An 18210-nucleotide genomic window follows, 5' to 3' on the forward strand; every position below is an offset into this window, starting at 1 on the left:
CACTCTCTCTTCTATGTCCTCCACTTTTTATCCCCTTCATTGTTTTACATTTCTCTTTGACACTTACCATCTGATATACTTTATATTTTACTTGTTGGTTTATCTGTCTCTCCCTAGCTTGAGTGTAAGTTCAATGAGTGCAGGGAATTCACCCTCCCCGCCCCCCCCCCCCCAATGTTGCTCTCAATTCTCAGGACCTGGCATAGAAGCTCAGAAAATATTTCACAAATTAATAAATGAATGATGAAAGGCAGGTTCACCAAGGCCTCCTGCTAAGAAGTCCAGTACATTTGTCTTTGCTGTACTTTGTGAAGCCAAATATATCCTGGAGTTTCCTGTTTTAATTGAGAGAGGCACCATCCTGAATTTATTTTTCAGGCCTCTCTATAGCTTTATACACTTTGGGTTTGAATCATGCCTATATTACTTACTGGCTGGGATAACTTGTTTAACTAAACTACTATTATCTTCTTCTGCAAAATGGACTATAATGCCCATTTTACAGAGTTTTTAAGAGGGTTTAATGAATCTAACTAAATAAGGCATTAACATGGCACCTGGCATGGACTGGATGATTACAAAGTATGAATTTTCTTTTCTTTCTCTTAATTTCCATTGCAATCATCAACTTGCTGACAAAGCACTGAGACAAAGATTAGGGAAGGTTAGTCAAATAAGATGTGGGGAGGATATGGAAGAAGGATAGCAGAAACTAGAATGGAAAGGCAGACAGAGGAAAGGACTCTGTTACTAGGACCCAGGATCACCATTCCCTGCCGTCTGGCCTTTTGTAGAAGGGTCATAGAAGAGGAAGATGAAAGATTTAGCTTTTACAGTGTTCCTCCTCATTACATTTCTAATGTACTTCCTGAGTTGGCACATTACGCAGAGCTGATTCATCCCCGGGGAATATGTTCTCCTTTAGCCAAAAGGAGCTGACTGCATTAGAGCTGAAGTTGAATGAACTCAATTATCAAAGAAATATGCTTCAGAATGAATTATGTGATGGGTCTTAAAGCAAAATGCCCATATCTTACCTTTCTTGTATCCAGTGTGGGATTTTAATTACTCAGACAATGAGGTGAGGGAGGCAATGGTGGTTTGGTGAAGGTGGTGAAAGAGATGGAGGTGGAGGCAATGGTGTTGATGGCAATGGTGATGGAGGTGATAATGGTAATTGGGAAGGTAGCAGTGATAAAGGTGGAGGTGGTGGAGGTGCTATTTAAGATGGAGAGGTGCAAGACACAGCAGAAAGGTGAAGGTGGTGGTAGTCAAGGCAGTGATTATGGTGGAGGTACAGGTACTACAGGTAATGGTGATGCTGGTGGAAGTGTTGGTGGTAGAGACAATGATGGTGGAAAAATGATAGTGATGTCAAGAAAATTGAAAACACATGTCCATACAAAAACTTATATATGAGTGTTCATAGCAACATAACTCTTAATAGCCAAGAAGCTCTGTTACATGTTCCAACATGGATGAACCTTGAAAACATTATGCTAAATATAAGAAGCCGGTCACAGAGGGTCACATATTGTCTAATTCCATTATATGAAATGCTCAAAATAGGCAAATCTATAGAGACAGAACATAAATTAGTGGTTGCCTGCGGCGGGGGGAAGTGGGATGGGAGTGATGGCTAATAGGAATCAGGTTTCTTTTAGGGATGAAATTATTCTAAAATTAGATTGTACAACTCTGAGTATACTAAAAACCACTGAATTATATACTTTAAATAGGTGACCTGTATCGTATCTCAAAAAGCTGTTAAAAAGTTGGGGCAGCAGTGGTGGTGATTGTGAAGGGCTCAATTTTGGTGGGAGTATATTGGATGGAGCAAGGAAGAGTAAGAGTTGATTGACAACTGATATATCTAAATCTATGTAGGGCCAATTCTGAACACCACAGATTTTTTTCCATCCCTTTTTCTATTTTCTGGAAAACAATATATCCCCCCACAGCCAACACTGAATCTACACACACATATTTCTGAAACAGATTATAAAAGTCAAGCCACATTTCAACTGCCATTGAAATTGTATCTAAAGGAGATGCGTTTGTTTTTTCCATACAGTGTCCTCAGCACACAGAATTCTTAGGAGCAATGGGACAGGAGAGCCAGGTCTCCTCTTCCTGTATGAGTGCAGTCAGATGGGGTCCATGAAGAAGTGAAAGCAGACATTTGGTGTCTATAATTTTTAATAATTTTAAACTAGCTACAAAATGTCAATCACTTCACAAACTGACAGAGAAGACAGAAGGAATTTAATATTACATGCTGTAATAATATTTATCTCACAGTTTATATTTCATTCATTTATATTATTTTTTAAAGGTTTATCAGCTACTAAACATCTCAGCAATTTGGTGTGCATAGCTCTAGATTAAGCAACAGAGAACTGTACTGATAACAAATCACAGGGAAAACGGTGATTAGTAAGAGTCAGCCTTATAAAATTTACATCTCCACACTGTTTCAAAGCAAGATTGCTTTCTCCAAACACAGCCTTCAAAAGCAGCAAACAAACCCTATATTACAATCATTTGACATAGTTTCAGCCAAATGTTTATTTTGCTGGAAATGATTAAATGGTGAGTGTGTCAAATTCATCTTTTTAAAAAATTCTTTTTTTTTTAAAAAGGATGATGATGATTAATAAGTCTCTATGTTGACAGAAAGAAAGTGACACTACTGCAGTTTTGCTGGTATAAATTAATCTTGACAGTCTCGATACTGAACATGCTTTGCTGTTTTGTTGCTGTTGCATGTGTGTGTGTGTTTTCATCAGTATGCTGCTGTCATGGAAAGATTTTATTAAGTAGGAATCTAAACTCTATTTAGTTCTCATGCATAAATGCATAAATCACATCACTTTTAGTGCAATGCCTGTTATGTAATTCCACATTTGTCTAATCGTGAAATCATAAAGACAGATGACAGCCAGGAGGAACCAAAGACGGCAAATTTTGAGAGTTTCAGAGCCCAACACCCAAAGAAAGGACCGTGGCAGCAGCTCTGTGGAATGTCACAGTTTTACAAGAACAATACTCTGTATTGAAAGAATCAACAGCACATTGAGCATTCCTTAATTGTTGTCATTCAGCAAACGCCACTGAGGAGAGAAAAAGAAAAATGAAACCCAAGACATCTTACATTGGGAGTGAGAGCCACCGAATGACCACTATATACAACCTTTGGAAAGAGAGAGACTCAGAAAGAACAAAAAGACACAATATTTTTAGGAAGTTGATGGATGACACAAGACAACATTTACAATGGAGGTGGACTGATGTGTGTATGTGTGTAGACCTACTAGGTAATACCATGAGAAAAGCATGAAGGTGCTGTCTTGCCTGACAGCATTTGGAAGAGAACATAGGTGGGCACATTTAACCACTCCCCAGCATCTTTGTTGCACGTTGGTTGGCCTCATCAATTCTGGTTTTGTTGGAATCAGCCTGGGAAAAAGAAAAAGAAAAGGAAATCGAGGTTAACCATTAACATTTCATTCATCCTTGTGGGTCCAGTTCAAATGCCCTCTTTTGGGTGAAGGCATCTTGAAACTAAAATCAGAATTGATGATCCCTTTTTTTGTGTGATCCCAGTCATTGCTTATGACTGTAAGTGGACATGATCATAGATACTTGATCTTAGGTCTCATGACTGTTTTCCCCACCAGAGAGTGTCCTTTTGAAGACAGAGTTATATCATTTATTTTTCTCTCCTGAAGTGACACCCACTGACTTCTACAGAAGGCAGTCACATCTGTTGGATTGAGTTGAATTACTACCACTAGTGTTGTTGGGTTCAAATCATGGATAACTTATTAGTAGTGTCACTTTGAGTAAATTACTTAACATGATGGGGCCTCAGCTTTCTCATCTTTAAGCCAGGGGCAATAAAGATTATAGCTAATGAGAATGAGTAGAAACCTGGTCTACTAGGTTTCACGCATTCAATTTTGGTAACATCAAGACTGACATCATCTATGAGGTGTATATTATTAGCTCCTTTTTCCAAGTGAGAAAACCAAGAAGAGAGGCTTTAGGCAGTTTGTCTAAAGTCATAAGTCCCCATAAATGGGGACACCAGAGCCAAATGCAAGCAGCCTAGAGTCTGAGTCCACACTGCCTATCACTATGTTACTAATTTTACTTCTTAGGTTTGCTGTGAGGATGAACTGCATTTATATATATAACTAGAAGCCCGGTGCACAAAATTCGTGCACGGCGGGGGATTGTCCCTCAGCCCAGCCTGTACCCTCTCCAATCTGGGACATCCCTCTCACAATCCAGGACTGCTGGCTCCCAACTGCTTGCCTGCCTGCCTTCCTGATTGCCCCTAACCGCTTCTGCCTGCCAGCCTGATCACCCCCTAACCACTCTGCTGCCAGCCTGGTTGATGCTTAACTGCTCCCCTGCCAGCCTGTTTGCCCCCAACTTCCCTCCTCTGCCAGCCTGGTCACCCCTAACTGCCCTCTCCTGCAGGGTTGATCACCTCCAACTGCCCTCCCTTGCAGGCCTGGTCACTCTCAACTGCCCTCCCTTGCAGGCCTGGTCCCTCACAACTGCCCTCCCTTGCAGGCCGGGTGCCTCCCAACTGCCCTCTCCTGCTGGCCATCTTGTGGTGGCCATCTTGTGACCACATGGGGGCAGGATCTTTGACCACATGGGGGCAGCTATATTGTGTATTGCAGTGATGATCAATCTGTATATTATTCTTTTATTAGTTAGGATAGAGGCCTGGTGCACGGGTGGGGGCCAGCTGGTTTGCCCTGAAGGGTGTCACAGATAAGGGTGGGGGTTCCCTTGGGGTGTGGGGCGGCCTGAGAGAGGGGCCTGTGGTGGTTTGCAGGCCGGCCACGCCCCCTGGCAACCCAAGGGGAGGCCCTGGTATCTGGAATTTATTTTTCTTCTAAAATTGAAACTTTGTAGCCTGGAGCAGAGCCAAGCCTGGGGCTCCGGCAGCCATTTCTGTGGCAGTTAATTCACCTTCTACAATTGAAACTTTGTAGCCTTAAGCCGGTGGGCCCGGCCAGGGTGTGCGGAAAGCTTTGCTTCCCCTGTTGCCGCCGGCAACCCTGGCCTGCTCTCTCAAGCTCCATTCTGCCGCCATTTGTTTGAATTTGTTTACCTTCTATAATTGAAACTTTGTAGCTTGAGTGGAGGCTTTGGCCTGCAACAGCTATGGAAAGCTTGGCTTACTCTGTTACCTGGGAAACCTTGCTCTCTGTGGCTGTAGCCATCTTGGATTGGGGTTAATCTGCATACTCGCCCTGATTGGCTGGTGGGCGTGGCTTGGCTGGTGGGCGTGGCTTATGTAGCGGAGTGATGGTTAATTTGCATATTACCATTTTATTAGAGAGGATGTGCTTAGAATAAGGTTTTGCACGAATTAAGTGCTTGCTATAGCTTATTTTGCTATTATTGTTATTTGGTGAAAACGTGGCTTGCTTGTGAGATGTCTAATAATTTTTCAGCCCCATTTCTAAAGATTCACTCCTATAAGTTTGATAACTGACTTATTTTAAAATGGGTGCATTTACCATAATTTTGTACCTTGATTGATCTCCTCACTGCTTGAGTTACCTTTGCTGTACATACAGCATGAAACCCGGGCTACTACCAAGCTAGACCTTTAAACCCCAGAAAATAAATTATTTCTAACATCACTGAGAAACATATGAGGCAGCAAGAAGCAAAGACAAATAGAGTTATGGACACTAGAGTTATCCATATTCAAATATCAGTTTGTGAGTGGAAATATAAATATTTCTGGGTTATTCGTAACTGAATTATCTGGCAATGATTCCCTACCATATGTTTGGATTATCAAGAGTTGACTTTCAAAACAAGTGAGAGCATTAATTTTCCTTGATTGTTTTGATCTATAGACTCATATTTTTGGCCTTGGGTTCCTAATTTGGAAAACGATATTCTCTCCAATTTTACTTGGCTCTCAAATCTTCCTTCTTCAGCTACAAATCCTATCAGAAACAATGACACTTGGTTGCAAAGGAAAATTATAGGCTCAGACCAATGTGCAATGCTCCTGCAGATTGAATTATGCTATTTTTCCCAGCCTGAACTCTGAGAAAAGCTCAAATGAAAAAAAAAATCCATTTCAAAATAGGTGGCATTTCTGGAGGCAAATGTTCTAGGACCTCCTGCATTAAAAATGCACCAGTGAGCTTCACATGGTGGGGCAAGAGGATAATCTGAAGTAGAGCACAAGGTCACTCTGGATATCTTTAAAGGATTTGGGAGGAGCTGGAACAGACCTGTGTTCCATGAACATCTGATTTCCACTTAAAGTCTTTCTGAAGCATATCAAAATTCCAGCCCATACGATATCTGACACAAAAGGTACCATTTTATTATTGGTATAACAGAAGTAGTACTTTTAAAAAAAAAATCCTGAGATAACCTTCTCTTAGGTGTCTTCCTGGTATTTGGAGAATGCCCCTGTGTTTATTCTATTTATACTAGAGGCCTGGTGCACGAAATTCATGCAAGGGGCTCGGCCCTCTCAGCCCCAGCTTCGTCCAGAAGGTCGTCTTGAAGGTTGTCCAGAAGGTCATCTGTAAGGTTGTTTCGCTGTCCGGTCTAATTAGCATATTATGCTTTTATTATCATAGATGCTTTAGAACTGTATTTGTGGAATGCAGCTCATTCATTTTCATATTTCTATTTAGAGGATCCTGAACTTGCTGGCATGCCCAAAACTTGCCCTTGTGGGAAAGCCAAGATGCCCACTGGAAAGCCAGTAAGAGAATTAGAAGGAGCTATTTAGCCCACCCTTCTGAACACTCTGGAAATCTCAACTTCAGACCATGGCAGGTAGTTTTTAGGCCACAGCTGAGACTTGCAGAACTGGAGGCTCATTACCCATCATGGCAGCCAGTTCTGATGCCAGGTTTGAACTATTCTCTTATTATCTTTCAGATGAGAAAACCAGGTCATGAAGCAGGAAAACCCTGTTGGACCCAAGATCTTAGTTTTCAAACGCCATGTTTGCTAGTTGGTAGGAGAATCTGAGGAGTGCTAAGGCAGCCTCACTATATTTCACTGGGTGTGACATCTACCACTGACAACTTTATTTATTTTTAAAAATATATTTTTACTGATTTCAGAGAGAAAGGGAGAGGGAGAGAGAGGTAGAAACATCAATGATGAGAGAGAATCATTGATTAGCTGCCTCCTGCAAGCCCCCTACTGGGGATTGAGCCTGCAACCCGGGCACGTGCCCTTAACGGAATCGAACCCGGGACCCTTCAGTCTGCAGGCTGATGCTCTATCCACTGAGCCAAACTGGCTAGGGCTCACTGACAACTTTAAACTGAAGTTTGAATAAGTTTTTTCTTTGGCAACAACTCCATAAAATATCTGATATAATCTTGCCCCATTTTAGTTTTCTGAAAGAATTGTATCTTTTTAACCTTATAAGAGTTTATACAAGGGTGGGAAAAAGTAGGTTTACAGTTGTGAGTTCACAAAACACAGTTTATTCTTGTAGTGTTCATTATTGTATTAGTGTCCATACAAACTGTAAACCTACTTTTGCCCACCTGCATATATAAATATCCTAAATTAGAAAGCAAGGTTTTTAAAAAGGCAAAGTAATTTCTTGACAGTCCTTAGGGATATATTGAAAATTGCTTTGTTTTGAACTCCCAAAATTTCATTATTAATCCAGATGATAAGAAAGGATCATTACTGATGGAATTGGATGAAGGTTGTTGTTGGGGTCATGAGAGAACATGAGAGAAACATCATAAAATTCTCTTCACTTCCACCATGTGATTTTAATTTAATCTTAGGTATGCAAGAGACCTTTGCACAACATTTCCTATTAACAGAAGTGCAAACATACATGAGAAGGTGAAAGCCTGTTAATAATTGTGAAGCCCATATAACATGTATCATTTGAGGGCAATGCTGGATTAAAATGGCTTCTAAGTCATGACCAAATTGTAATTAGGTGGGGTTGGGGGGTTGCTAGTTATTCAAAGGCAACTAGACCCCTCCCCACATCTTAATCAATTCAGCATTCAAGGAACAATACAATCCACAATGGCTATTTCCCATCATGACTTTGGATTAAACCCGTGGTCGGCAAACTGTGGCTCGCGAGCCACATGCGGCTCTTTGGCCCCTTGAGTGTGGCTCTTCCACAAAATACCATGGCCTGGGCGAGTCTATTTTGAAGAAGTGGCGTTAGAAGAAGTTTAAGTTTAAAAAATGTGGCTCTCAAAAGAAATTTCAATCGTTGTACTGTTGATATTTGGATCTGTTGACTAATGAGTTTGCTGACCACTGGATTAAACCATGCATGTAGCTTTATATGTCTTTGTTCTAATAATAAATTGGGCCCAGAATGAAAGGGTTTCCCTGAAGAATAAAGCTAGAATTTCAAAGTGGCAGAATTAAAGTGCCACTTGCCTTTCCAGGAACACTTTTTCTTGCTTCAAGTCCAATTCTATCAATAAAGTTTGACCCTTCTCTCTTAGTAAAAGTTCTCCTCTGGAACGCTAATTGAGTTAGAAATACATTATCCCCCTACATCTTTGAGTAAATTGAGTCCATGAATAGAAAATGACAACTTGTTTTTTAAAATCATTTTTCTGTTGGAAGGTAGTTCAGCAATTACTTCTTAGTTTATTTTTCTGGGCCATAATGGGTTAGGTCAGTTTGTGTTAGCTCCAGTACTTTTTGAAGCTCTCAATATCATTCTAAAATCTATTGATTTGCTCAGCCTTAAAAGCTTCAGCATATCAAAGGCTCTAAACAATGGTAAATATGTCATGACTTACAAAAGTAAGTAAAGCACAAGCATTTTGCCAACCAACACTGACATTTGTGTAGCTCAATATTGATCAGGCAAAATATTATGCAGTCAGATACTTTCAATATGGAGCCCTTAGAATACCAAAAGGCGAAGTGTTTCCTTTATGTCTACTCATTCCTTTTTCAAGTCAGTGGAGACTGCTTGGGTAGCAAGAAACTGAGTATTTAGCCTTATGATTCAAGAGATCTCAAAAACATCCTTTTCTATTCATCAAAGTAGTAGAATGAATTGTTAAAAGGAAATTCAGGGGCTCGGGTGGAAAATTTCAATATCTTCCAGGGAATAAACTTATGCATTTTAAGATCAGCCAACTAGAATTGATACACAATTATGATTAAACCTGTAATGTGTCTATTTTTTTCTTTTGAATTTGGATATTTAAAGAAATTTTAAGCATTAATCCAGATTCTGCTGATGGGGGGGGGGGGGGTTGAAATACAAGGATATAGAAACAATGTCAGATTTATATAATGTGGAATATTAGGTTTTGGTGTCCTTTTTATAAAAGCTTTCCAATGCTTCTTTCTCTTCCCTTCTAATCTCAAGCCCCCAAACCCACCCCTTCCCATTCTACTCTTGCCACTCTTCCTTATGCCTCTTGGTGTCCCTGTGGGCTCAGTCACAGAGCCATATCTGGTGTCCTTATATGAATTCAACCTTGTCACATTATGCTCCTCACTTTGAAATCTGGACATGTGTATTGTTGGACTGGAAATGGAATCTGAGCCTTTTAGAACTATCATTAAAACTTTGGCATTTATAAAAATCAAAGCTTATATTCATCTTCTGCCTAATCTAAAATAATTATTCTTTTCCCCATTTCCTGATTTTATTCCTAAATCATATCCACTGATTAGTTCCTAACCATCCTTTAAAACTCAGTTTAATTCTTTTTTTTTTTTTTTTAAGATTTTCCCATCCTCTGAACCTGGAAATCTTCCTTCATCTAACCTTCTTAGCATTTTATGCGTGGCTCGCTCAGTGAATTACATTTTCTGTGGCAGTAAATTCATCTGGAGGCTAACAGTCTCCCCTAGGCTGTGAGTTTCTTGGCAGATGGATGGCATCTTTCTCATCGTTATATGCTCTGTGATGCTGAGCACCATGCTGGAAATAGAGGTGCCTCTGAGGAATATCTGCTAGATTAAATTCTATCTTCTACTTACTTATCTGTTGCTGAATTTTTCCATCTACCAGTGTGTCTGAATCCAATGCCATGGTTTGAGCGTCTCATTATGCCCTTCACACTTTCTCAGTGTTTAGTTCAGAAGTAATGAACAATGGAATCTTGCTGACTGCCACATGCTTACCTTCTCCATGATCCTGTCGATCTGGCGATTCTGTGTATCGATCTCATTGCCCATATCTAGGGCCATGTGACGGAGGTTTCCAATGATGCCGCTCACCTGCTCCAGGTTTTCATCCATTTCATTTTCTCGGGCATCATTTGTTACCCTGTAAATGAAACAGCAAATTTTAGTGGATAGAGGATGAGAAAAAAAACTTGAGTACCAAGGATCCAAAACTTAGGAAAAAAGAATCCATAGACCTCTAGGTATCAATTTTACCTACCTAAAATCTCCATTCAATATGATAACATGATTTAGCTTTTATACATTAGAAAATAATTTTTATTTTATTTTATTTTATTTTATTAGAAAATAATTTTTAAAATGCATTTTAAACCCTTGAATTCCCATTTTTAAAGAATTTCTATTATTAAATAGATTACTTTAGCTACCTCTTTCATTTCCACCAACACATTATTTTCTCCCTTCAAATGTTTATCCCAATTTTCATGTTTAAAAAAGAAAATTATTTTTAGTTGGGATGTTTCTTGGTCAGAGAGTGAAGATGGAACTAGTTAGAAACTATATTTTTCTTTCTGAAATGTCAACCCAAATCTCCAAGAGTCAAATTCTAAATGAGAGAAAAGCTCATTGTGTGAAGTCAGTGAATTTCTCTGCTCGTCTTCTTTCCCATTTGGGACCAACATCAATGGGAAGAGTAATGTTCATTTCAATCTGCCCCTTAATCCCACTTGCTCCCAAGGACTCCACAGGGAGCTACTTGTTCAAGATGACTTTTATTTGCTCCGATTTCAATGCTATGGGGTTTTTGGTGGCATTGTGAATGGATGATTTCAAGTGAAAATAACTGTGCTAAAAGGTTTTGTTCCAGTTTGAGTGGGGAGAAAGGACTAGGTTCTCCAAGTGCCTTACCATCTTGCCATTTCTTTTTTCTATAGCTCAGCTTGAAAGTGAAAAAGCAGTGAAACAGTAACTCTTTATTGCAAGTGGTAGGTACTTACTCCAGAATGTTCTGGCTAAATAACATTTTCCCCGTGCAGATGGTGATGGGCTAAAAATGTCAGAGGGCTTAAAATCCTCCCTGCATTGTAACTCCCAATGCAGACTAGCCTGTTAAGCGTTTGAAAGCAACCCAGTCCAGAGAAAATGAAAGGGGGAACTTCCTAGATTCTTTTAGAAGAGAAGCTTATTTAAATGATCATCAACAGCTAAGGCATACTTTCCGTTCAGCCCTGATTGGGCATTAGAACTACCCGAGGAGTGTAAAAACCTTCAGATGCCTGGGTCCCATTTCTAGAGCTTCTGATTCAATTGGTGTGGATTAGGTCCAAGCACTTGTATTTTTTAAAAAAAAAATCTCCTCCAGTCATTCTAATATGCAGCCAGGACTGAGGCCTCCATCTAGTTTCCCTGGGAGCGGGTAGAAACAGGAATAGAATTGCCACCTGTGAGGCTCGAGTTAGATATCTAGACCTTATACCTAAGTGAGAGTGAACTATCACTTGAACCTGGGTTACTGGTGGGCAACATTAGTGGCTGGGTGAAGATAACTGTACAAGCAGCTACCCTAGTTGCTGCTGAGTCCTGGTATAGTAGCCTATAAAAAGATATATATTTTTTCTTTTCTTTTCAACAACAGGAATATTTGTTACTGTATTTGTTTTCTGGTCTCCTGAAAGCTGAGTTCTGAATTGGCAGATCTGTGTAATTTAAGATTTTTAATTAAAAATCAATATTTAAGTTGGCTTTTGTTTCCAGATCTCAAAGGAAATGATTAATAAGAAGTCAGGTATGCTCATTATTGCCTCTTTGCCCAGATCTGTTCTCTGACCATTTCTCTCTGCCCCAAGAGGCTGACCTCTCTATAACCATATCACCCAGGTTTTCTCACCTTCTGACTTCCAGAGGGCTTTGCAAAAGGCCAGTGAGCGACTGGAGGGCAAGAGGAGGGAGGTGCTGGCACATCTATTACCTTTCTCATTTCTTGGTAGATTTGGCAGTGGCTGCATTTTTCTACCCACAGCTGTCACTCTTCTTGGGTTCTGATAACAGCTGTCTTCTGTCCCTTCAGGACTCTTCCTATTATTGCTAATCCATAAGTGCTTTACCATTGCTTGTCATTAACCCTGTCCACACCTCTATAACCAACCTCTTTAATAAGCTCTGTTCAATTAAACTCATGGAATGAGGTGCCTGTTTGCTGCTCATGTGATCATGTGACTTGCTCTGTCTGGTGAGACTTTGGCAAATATGACACAGCAAAGGCTTGATAAGTGCTTGTGGATTGGAGCCTGCCCCTTGGAATGCTTTCACCACCATGTAAGACGCTGGAGCTGTTCTGCTGGAGAGGCTACATGAGAACAGAGGCACTCTGCTGACATCCCCTGCCAACCCTAGCAGATGTTGACAAATGAGTGGGCCATTTTGCATCATTCCACACCCAGTTGTCTGTATTGAACGAGCCTAGGCTCTCAGAAGAACTACCCAACCAACATACAGATTCATAAGTAATAAAATGTGTTGTTTAAAGAACCACTCAGTTTGGGATTGTTTGTTACTCATAAATAGACAACTGTTACAGTGTTGGCTGTGCAAGGCTCACCTGCGGATGAAGCCACCGCTGATGGCCATCTGCTCCCGTTCGTCCACCACACGAGCCGGCTGGCTGGCTACCACTCCATCCTGATTGTTGCCCCAGGCTTTTTTGTAAGCATCACTTGACTTAAGCCTATGCAAAAAAGAGGGTGAGTGACAAGGCAAGATGGTGGAGAGTCAAGCTCACAGCAACGGCTATCTCTTCAAGCCAAGAACTGAACCAAGCGAATGAGTTTTAAGTTGAGGCATTAGAGAATACCGATATATCATAATATGGACCCAAACAGTTGGCCACCACCATGCCTCAGCTACTCAGCATTTCATGTCCAATTGAGTCAATTGCAATTGTCAAGACTAACCTTTGCCCACAATTTGTTCTTGTTTTGGCATGTTTTTGTAGTTTAGTTAGATTTAAGACAAGGATTAAGGTAGCTGGAGGACATTCAGTTCTATTTCAGTGACATGGTTATATTTTGAGACACAAAACACACAGGAAAACATACTGGCAGACAGACACAAAACAAGACTGCCAAGTAGAGTGTGTACATCACACCACAGCAACACACTGTCATCAAGAAAAACATACTCAACCAAGTTTTTACACACTATCATGCAGAATTCCGTTTAATTTCTCCCCCGCCCCCAACACATGTGCGGAACTAACCATTCCAACTCTGCATGAAGGACATAAAGGATTGGTGGTTGGCCAAGGGTGACGGTCTCTGAGTTGCCTCTAGCATGATCTGAATTAGATAATATATCGGTACTTCCAAACAGTCACCATACATCCAGAGTTGATGTACAAACCTTTGTCCACAGAGACAAAAAGTAAAAGAGGCGTAGTGAAATGGATGCAGGAAAATAGAAGAGAGAACAAGCCATCTAGCACCAAAAAGGGTAATCCCTCTACGTCTTCTTCATGCACCAGCTACAGGCATGAGTAGAAAGTGAAGCATTCTCATTTAAGCCAAACTACTCCAGAAGTTGACCATTCTCAAAAAAGGCACTAGCAGGACAGTAATAGCCTTCATGAGGATTTGAAACGCAGTTTCAATAGCTTCTTTGTCGGGCTCAAGGGCAGGGTGGGAGTGAGTACAACTCCTACTTCAAACTATCCTGGGATGTGGCAGGGGAAGTGGTCTGGAACTAGTGTGGCCTCCATGGGCCATATTTCACTGAGCTGCCTTGGAGAGAAACTTAAAATCCAGGCATACCTGTTGTGCCCAATAGGAACATGTGCAGCATATTTTGGTGGGTGTGTTGTTATTTAAGGCAATCAAAGATGTTTTTAGGTTCTTTGCATAGTAGAAACCACACACTTTTTAGTCCAAAAACAAAAGAACTTCCTTTGGTCCCATTTTTCACAATTTCTATTAAAGATATTTAATCCCCCAACCCCCATTTTTACTTCAGAGAACCACAGCCATCTGTGGCTCTACTTTTAATACTTGCATATTGGGGATCAAACAACCCTGAAGATAAATTAGAAAACTCTACAAATGGTGCCTCAGTAGCTCCCACAATCTAGCGTAGAGCCCTTAGAGCAGTCAAAATTAACTGCGCTAAAGAACCGTGGGCCCACTCAGTGGGATAGGATGCAAAAACTAATTTAATGGAACTTAGCATCTGGTTTTGTTTTTTTTCCCCAACTCCCTGTCCCCTCCCTCCTCACATTGAAAGAAATTACATGGACCTGGTGATGTTTTCTGCTATGTAAAAGTCTGGTATACCATCTTTGGCAAAGTCAAGAGGGTAGGAAGGTTTGCGTTTCTGAAAGAAGGCAAATCACTGCACTCACAATGCTGCACATAGACTCACATAACTGCCGTACATCTATCATAATCCTTCGAAACATGCCGAGACAGGGCGAAGCCCCCAGAGAGTCCAGGGCACCACCAGACACTGCATTGTGACACATGGTTTTTACAGCATTATTTACACACAATAGGGAACACTTCGGTCAAGCTTTGAAGCTCAGTGAGGGTCTCTTGTGCAATAAGGAATTGGTGCCAACTAATACGTGGAATTCACAGGGGCCATCATCTCATTCAACATTAGAATACATCCTGGGGGTGGGGGCCTGCCTCCACCCTTTCTCCACACACAGCTGATGAATGGGAAAAATGTATCTTTTGGAATGATCACAAAACAGGTGTAAATCTCACCTTGGTGGCAAGTGGCCACTAAAGGCTATACAGTTAAATCTTGACTAACTGGAATGCTTTGAAATGAGTCATTTTGGTGAATTATATAACTTTCTTCATTAACAGTGGGCCATGGAGGAAAATTTTGTTTCAGGGGTTGATTGCTGATTATCAGTTAGATTCTTGAGCCGCTTTTCTGTTTTTGTCTTAGGGTAGTGAACGGGATTGAATCTTTTATTGATTATGCTTTCTCTTGATGTGTCTGATGGCCTTTACTCCGAAGATCAATCAACTCATTGTTTGGTCTTCTTAGATGTGGAAGTTATAGAATGGAGACTGAGTGTGAGAACCCAAACTACCTAGATGGCCCATTTTCAATCCCTGATGTGATTCCTCCCTCCCCCCACCCCCGAATTTGTTCATTTGTCTCTTTTTGCCAGTAATGGAAGGGGGCAAAACTATAAATACATTCGAGGGTTCCAGTTAGCTAGATTCCAGTTAATCAGGCTTTACTGTAAATCATTCTCTTTTTAAAAAAAGTTTTGAATTTATTTGTAAATTGAGCCCCTCCCCCTCCTAAACAGGAAGTGGGATATTTTAAATCAGCCTCAAAGTTTAAAGGACGTGAATGGTCATATAATCAGCTAGAAATGACATCGATTTCTATTCTAAAAGTTAGGACCAGGAGAGTTTTTAGGAAAAAAGGTATCTGTTCAAAGGGAAAATGGGAGGGGTGAGGGAGATCAGGTAATGGGTTTAATTTTCCAAATGCATGTTGGACAACCCACTCATGCATTTTTTTCCACTGCTAGTCAAATGAAACTATCCTCTAGAACCCTCATTTTCGGGTTCCTTCTGTTGCAAACCTTTATAACCACATGTCACATTTCTGCTACATTCCAAAAAAGCGTTGCAGAACCTTGAGAACAGTTGAATGTTTTGTGATGTTGTGCATGCAAAATCTACACATTTCAACATTTCAGCCAGTGTACAGGTAGATCTTCCAAGATGAGGAATTTGGGAGGGATGGGTCCAATTTGGGAGAGGCTTGAGCACTTCTTGCTGAAGGACTCCTCACCTCTGTTTTGAATATAACTGTGGCATCTCTTGTCTAATCGCTGATCAGGTTTGGCAACTGGCAGGCAGTTGAAAGGGTGAATCATTGTCATAGACTAATTTATAGAATGCTTACTTGGGCCAAATTACCTGTCTCTTGCTTCTGAAAAATCAACCCTTGATATATGCGCTTCTCTTCTTCCAAATTTACCACCAGTCTATTCTAAATCTGCAATTTTGGCTTTTGGGGTCAGGAGAAAAGAAAATTCATTTGGTGTCTCTTTTTTGAGGCTAGTCTCTGTGTCAAAGTACACTTTCTGGAAAATGTTGAAACGTTCGTCCATAAAAGTTGCTGACAGTGAAGCTTTCACTGTAGTATGCCTGATTTTTAATGCATAGACAGTAACTCCCACTAATATCATCTAGGCTATGAGATGAATGCATTGGAGACGGTATTGATCTGTTCTGCATGCCACATGCTCATCCTGCCTTTGTGCCTGGCGGGAATGAGCTTGTCAAGGCTTGGAGATGGGCCTTGGGAAACCAAAGCTTCAGGCAGGCAGGCAGCACCTACTTGTTACAGGGACACACACAAAGCCCGCAGAATTTTCCTAGGTCCGTCAAATTCTTTTCTGCTTCTTTCATGTCCTTATTGATTTGGTCCATCCCTTCCTCAATGCGTTCCAGTTGTTCTGATTAAATACAAGTATTTTATCCCCACAGAATGAAGCAGATGGAAAAGGACAAAGAAAAAAAAGACAAAACTTCAGACATTCACTTTGACATTAAAAAAAGAAAAAGAAAGAAAGAAAGAAAACTGGACGCCACAGATTAGAGCTGGTACCCAGTACCTACTTGTTACAAGGACATATGAAAAGGCCACAGCATTTCCCTAAATCTTTTAAATTTTTCTCGGCCTCCTTCATGTCTTGGTTGATATGGTTCATGCCTTCTTCGACACGATCGAGTTGTTCTGGTTAGGACAAAGGGATGACAGTGTGGAATGAATTTTTTGGGGGGTTTCCAACACAACATGAGAAATGACTACGTGAAACAGAATTTGGAAGAGAAAGATATTACAATGCATTGTCGGAGAGGATGCATTGCTGTAGACTGCTTCGGGCTGCCCTATACAGGCACGGGTGGAAGGAAACGAACAAAAAGAATGCTCAAAATAGTTTGCAATTCAGACATGACAGGATGGGATAGCTTAGGCCTGTTTGATTCTGAATATCCAGAAAAAACCCCACAGTGATTCACTTACTCAGACGCCAGTGAAATCCAAGAGAATGAAAAACGGTGTTAATTTATGTTAGGCATTCAGATTTAATGCTACTAGACAAAGTATTTGCTTCAACCTTAAAAATGTCTATATCTTGATTTTAAGGATCCTCAACCAAGTAAGGGTAGGAGGTAGAATCTATCTATCCATCTTTTTCTTTGGGGAAAATAACAACTAAAGTGATAATTAGCAATGGTTTCCAGATCTTCCTCTCTGCCCCCGCACCCCTCCCCTTCCCTTAGGCGTGGTCATCTAGCCAAAGGCAGCACATGGGCAGCTCTCAGTTTTGAGTACTTAATTCATAGCACTTCACAGAAGATGTAAAAATGGCACCATCAGCACACAATGTTACAAGTACTGGGACATTTCAATTCATCCTCTCATCCTATGACTTACTTGCTATTAAGGCTTTGGAAGGCATTTCACATCTCTGCCCCCTGATCTCCCATTCTCTACCATGGGGGACATGCTAGATCCCAATTGCTGGCAGAAAGCAGGGAAAATGAGTACATGAGTCTTTGGAGGAGTGATGGATGGGAACACAGAACAGTCCTGAGTCATCGCTGCCAGCAAAGCTGACCTTGGTGTATGAGAGACATAGATCAATAGTCATGGAAGCGAATTGTACTTCTAGGTTGCCAGAGTTACATACACGAACTTGATTAATTTTTCAAAAATTGTGTCACCAAATTGAGTCAACTACAAATTCAATGAAAGGATTTTTAAAACAGCTTTTAAGACCATTACAGGAAGGCAGCAATTGGTTGTCCAATTACAAAACCTAATTATCCGTCCTTTCCTCTTTTCATCTATACTTGCATGCATGCATGCCTATGCTTCCGGGAATAAGGGCAGATTTAGGATTAAACTGATAAATACATTTCTGGTCTATGGGCATAAATACTCACTTAAAAACAATTTCACATTAAATGGTACAGTGGGATTATCATTCTGAAAAACAAAGGTTCATTAGTG

At 40.6% G+C, this 18210-nt stretch overlaps 1 protein-coding gene across 6 annotated transcripts in view; it reads right to left on the reverse strand.

Moving 5' to 3' along the window:
* Positions 1–3380: 3380 nt before the first annotated feature.
* Positions 3381–18210, reverse strand: part of SNAP25 (synaptosome associated protein 25) — a gene marked incomplete at its 5' end in the record, with an annotated part of 29033 nt that continues 14203 nt past the window's right edge. The window contains 4 exons of one of the 6 annotated variants that reach the window (XM_079783327.1): positions 3381–3459; positions 10159–10303; positions 12761–12874; positions 16528–16645. In XM_079783327.1, the coding sequence (XP_079639453.1) occupies positions 3391–3459; positions 10159–10303; positions 12761–12874; positions 16528–16645 (446 nt within the window). In that variant the 3' untranslated portion in view covers positions 3381–3390. Of the gene's footprint in view, positions 3460–10158; positions 10304–12760; positions 12887–16527; positions 16646–16808; positions 16927–18210 lie in introns of all 6 variants that reach the window. The other 5 variants (XM_079783326.1, XM_079783325.1, XM_079783328.1 and 2 more) reach the window with 5 other exon arrangements.

Source organism: Cnephaeus nilssonii, assembly GCF_951640355.1.
Source record: "Cnephaeus nilssonii genome assembly, chromosome: 11".
In the NCBI taxonomy this organism is placed as follows: domain Eukaryota; kingdom Metazoa; phylum Chordata; class Mammalia; order Chiroptera; family Vespertilionidae; genus Cnephaeus; species Cnephaeus nilssonii.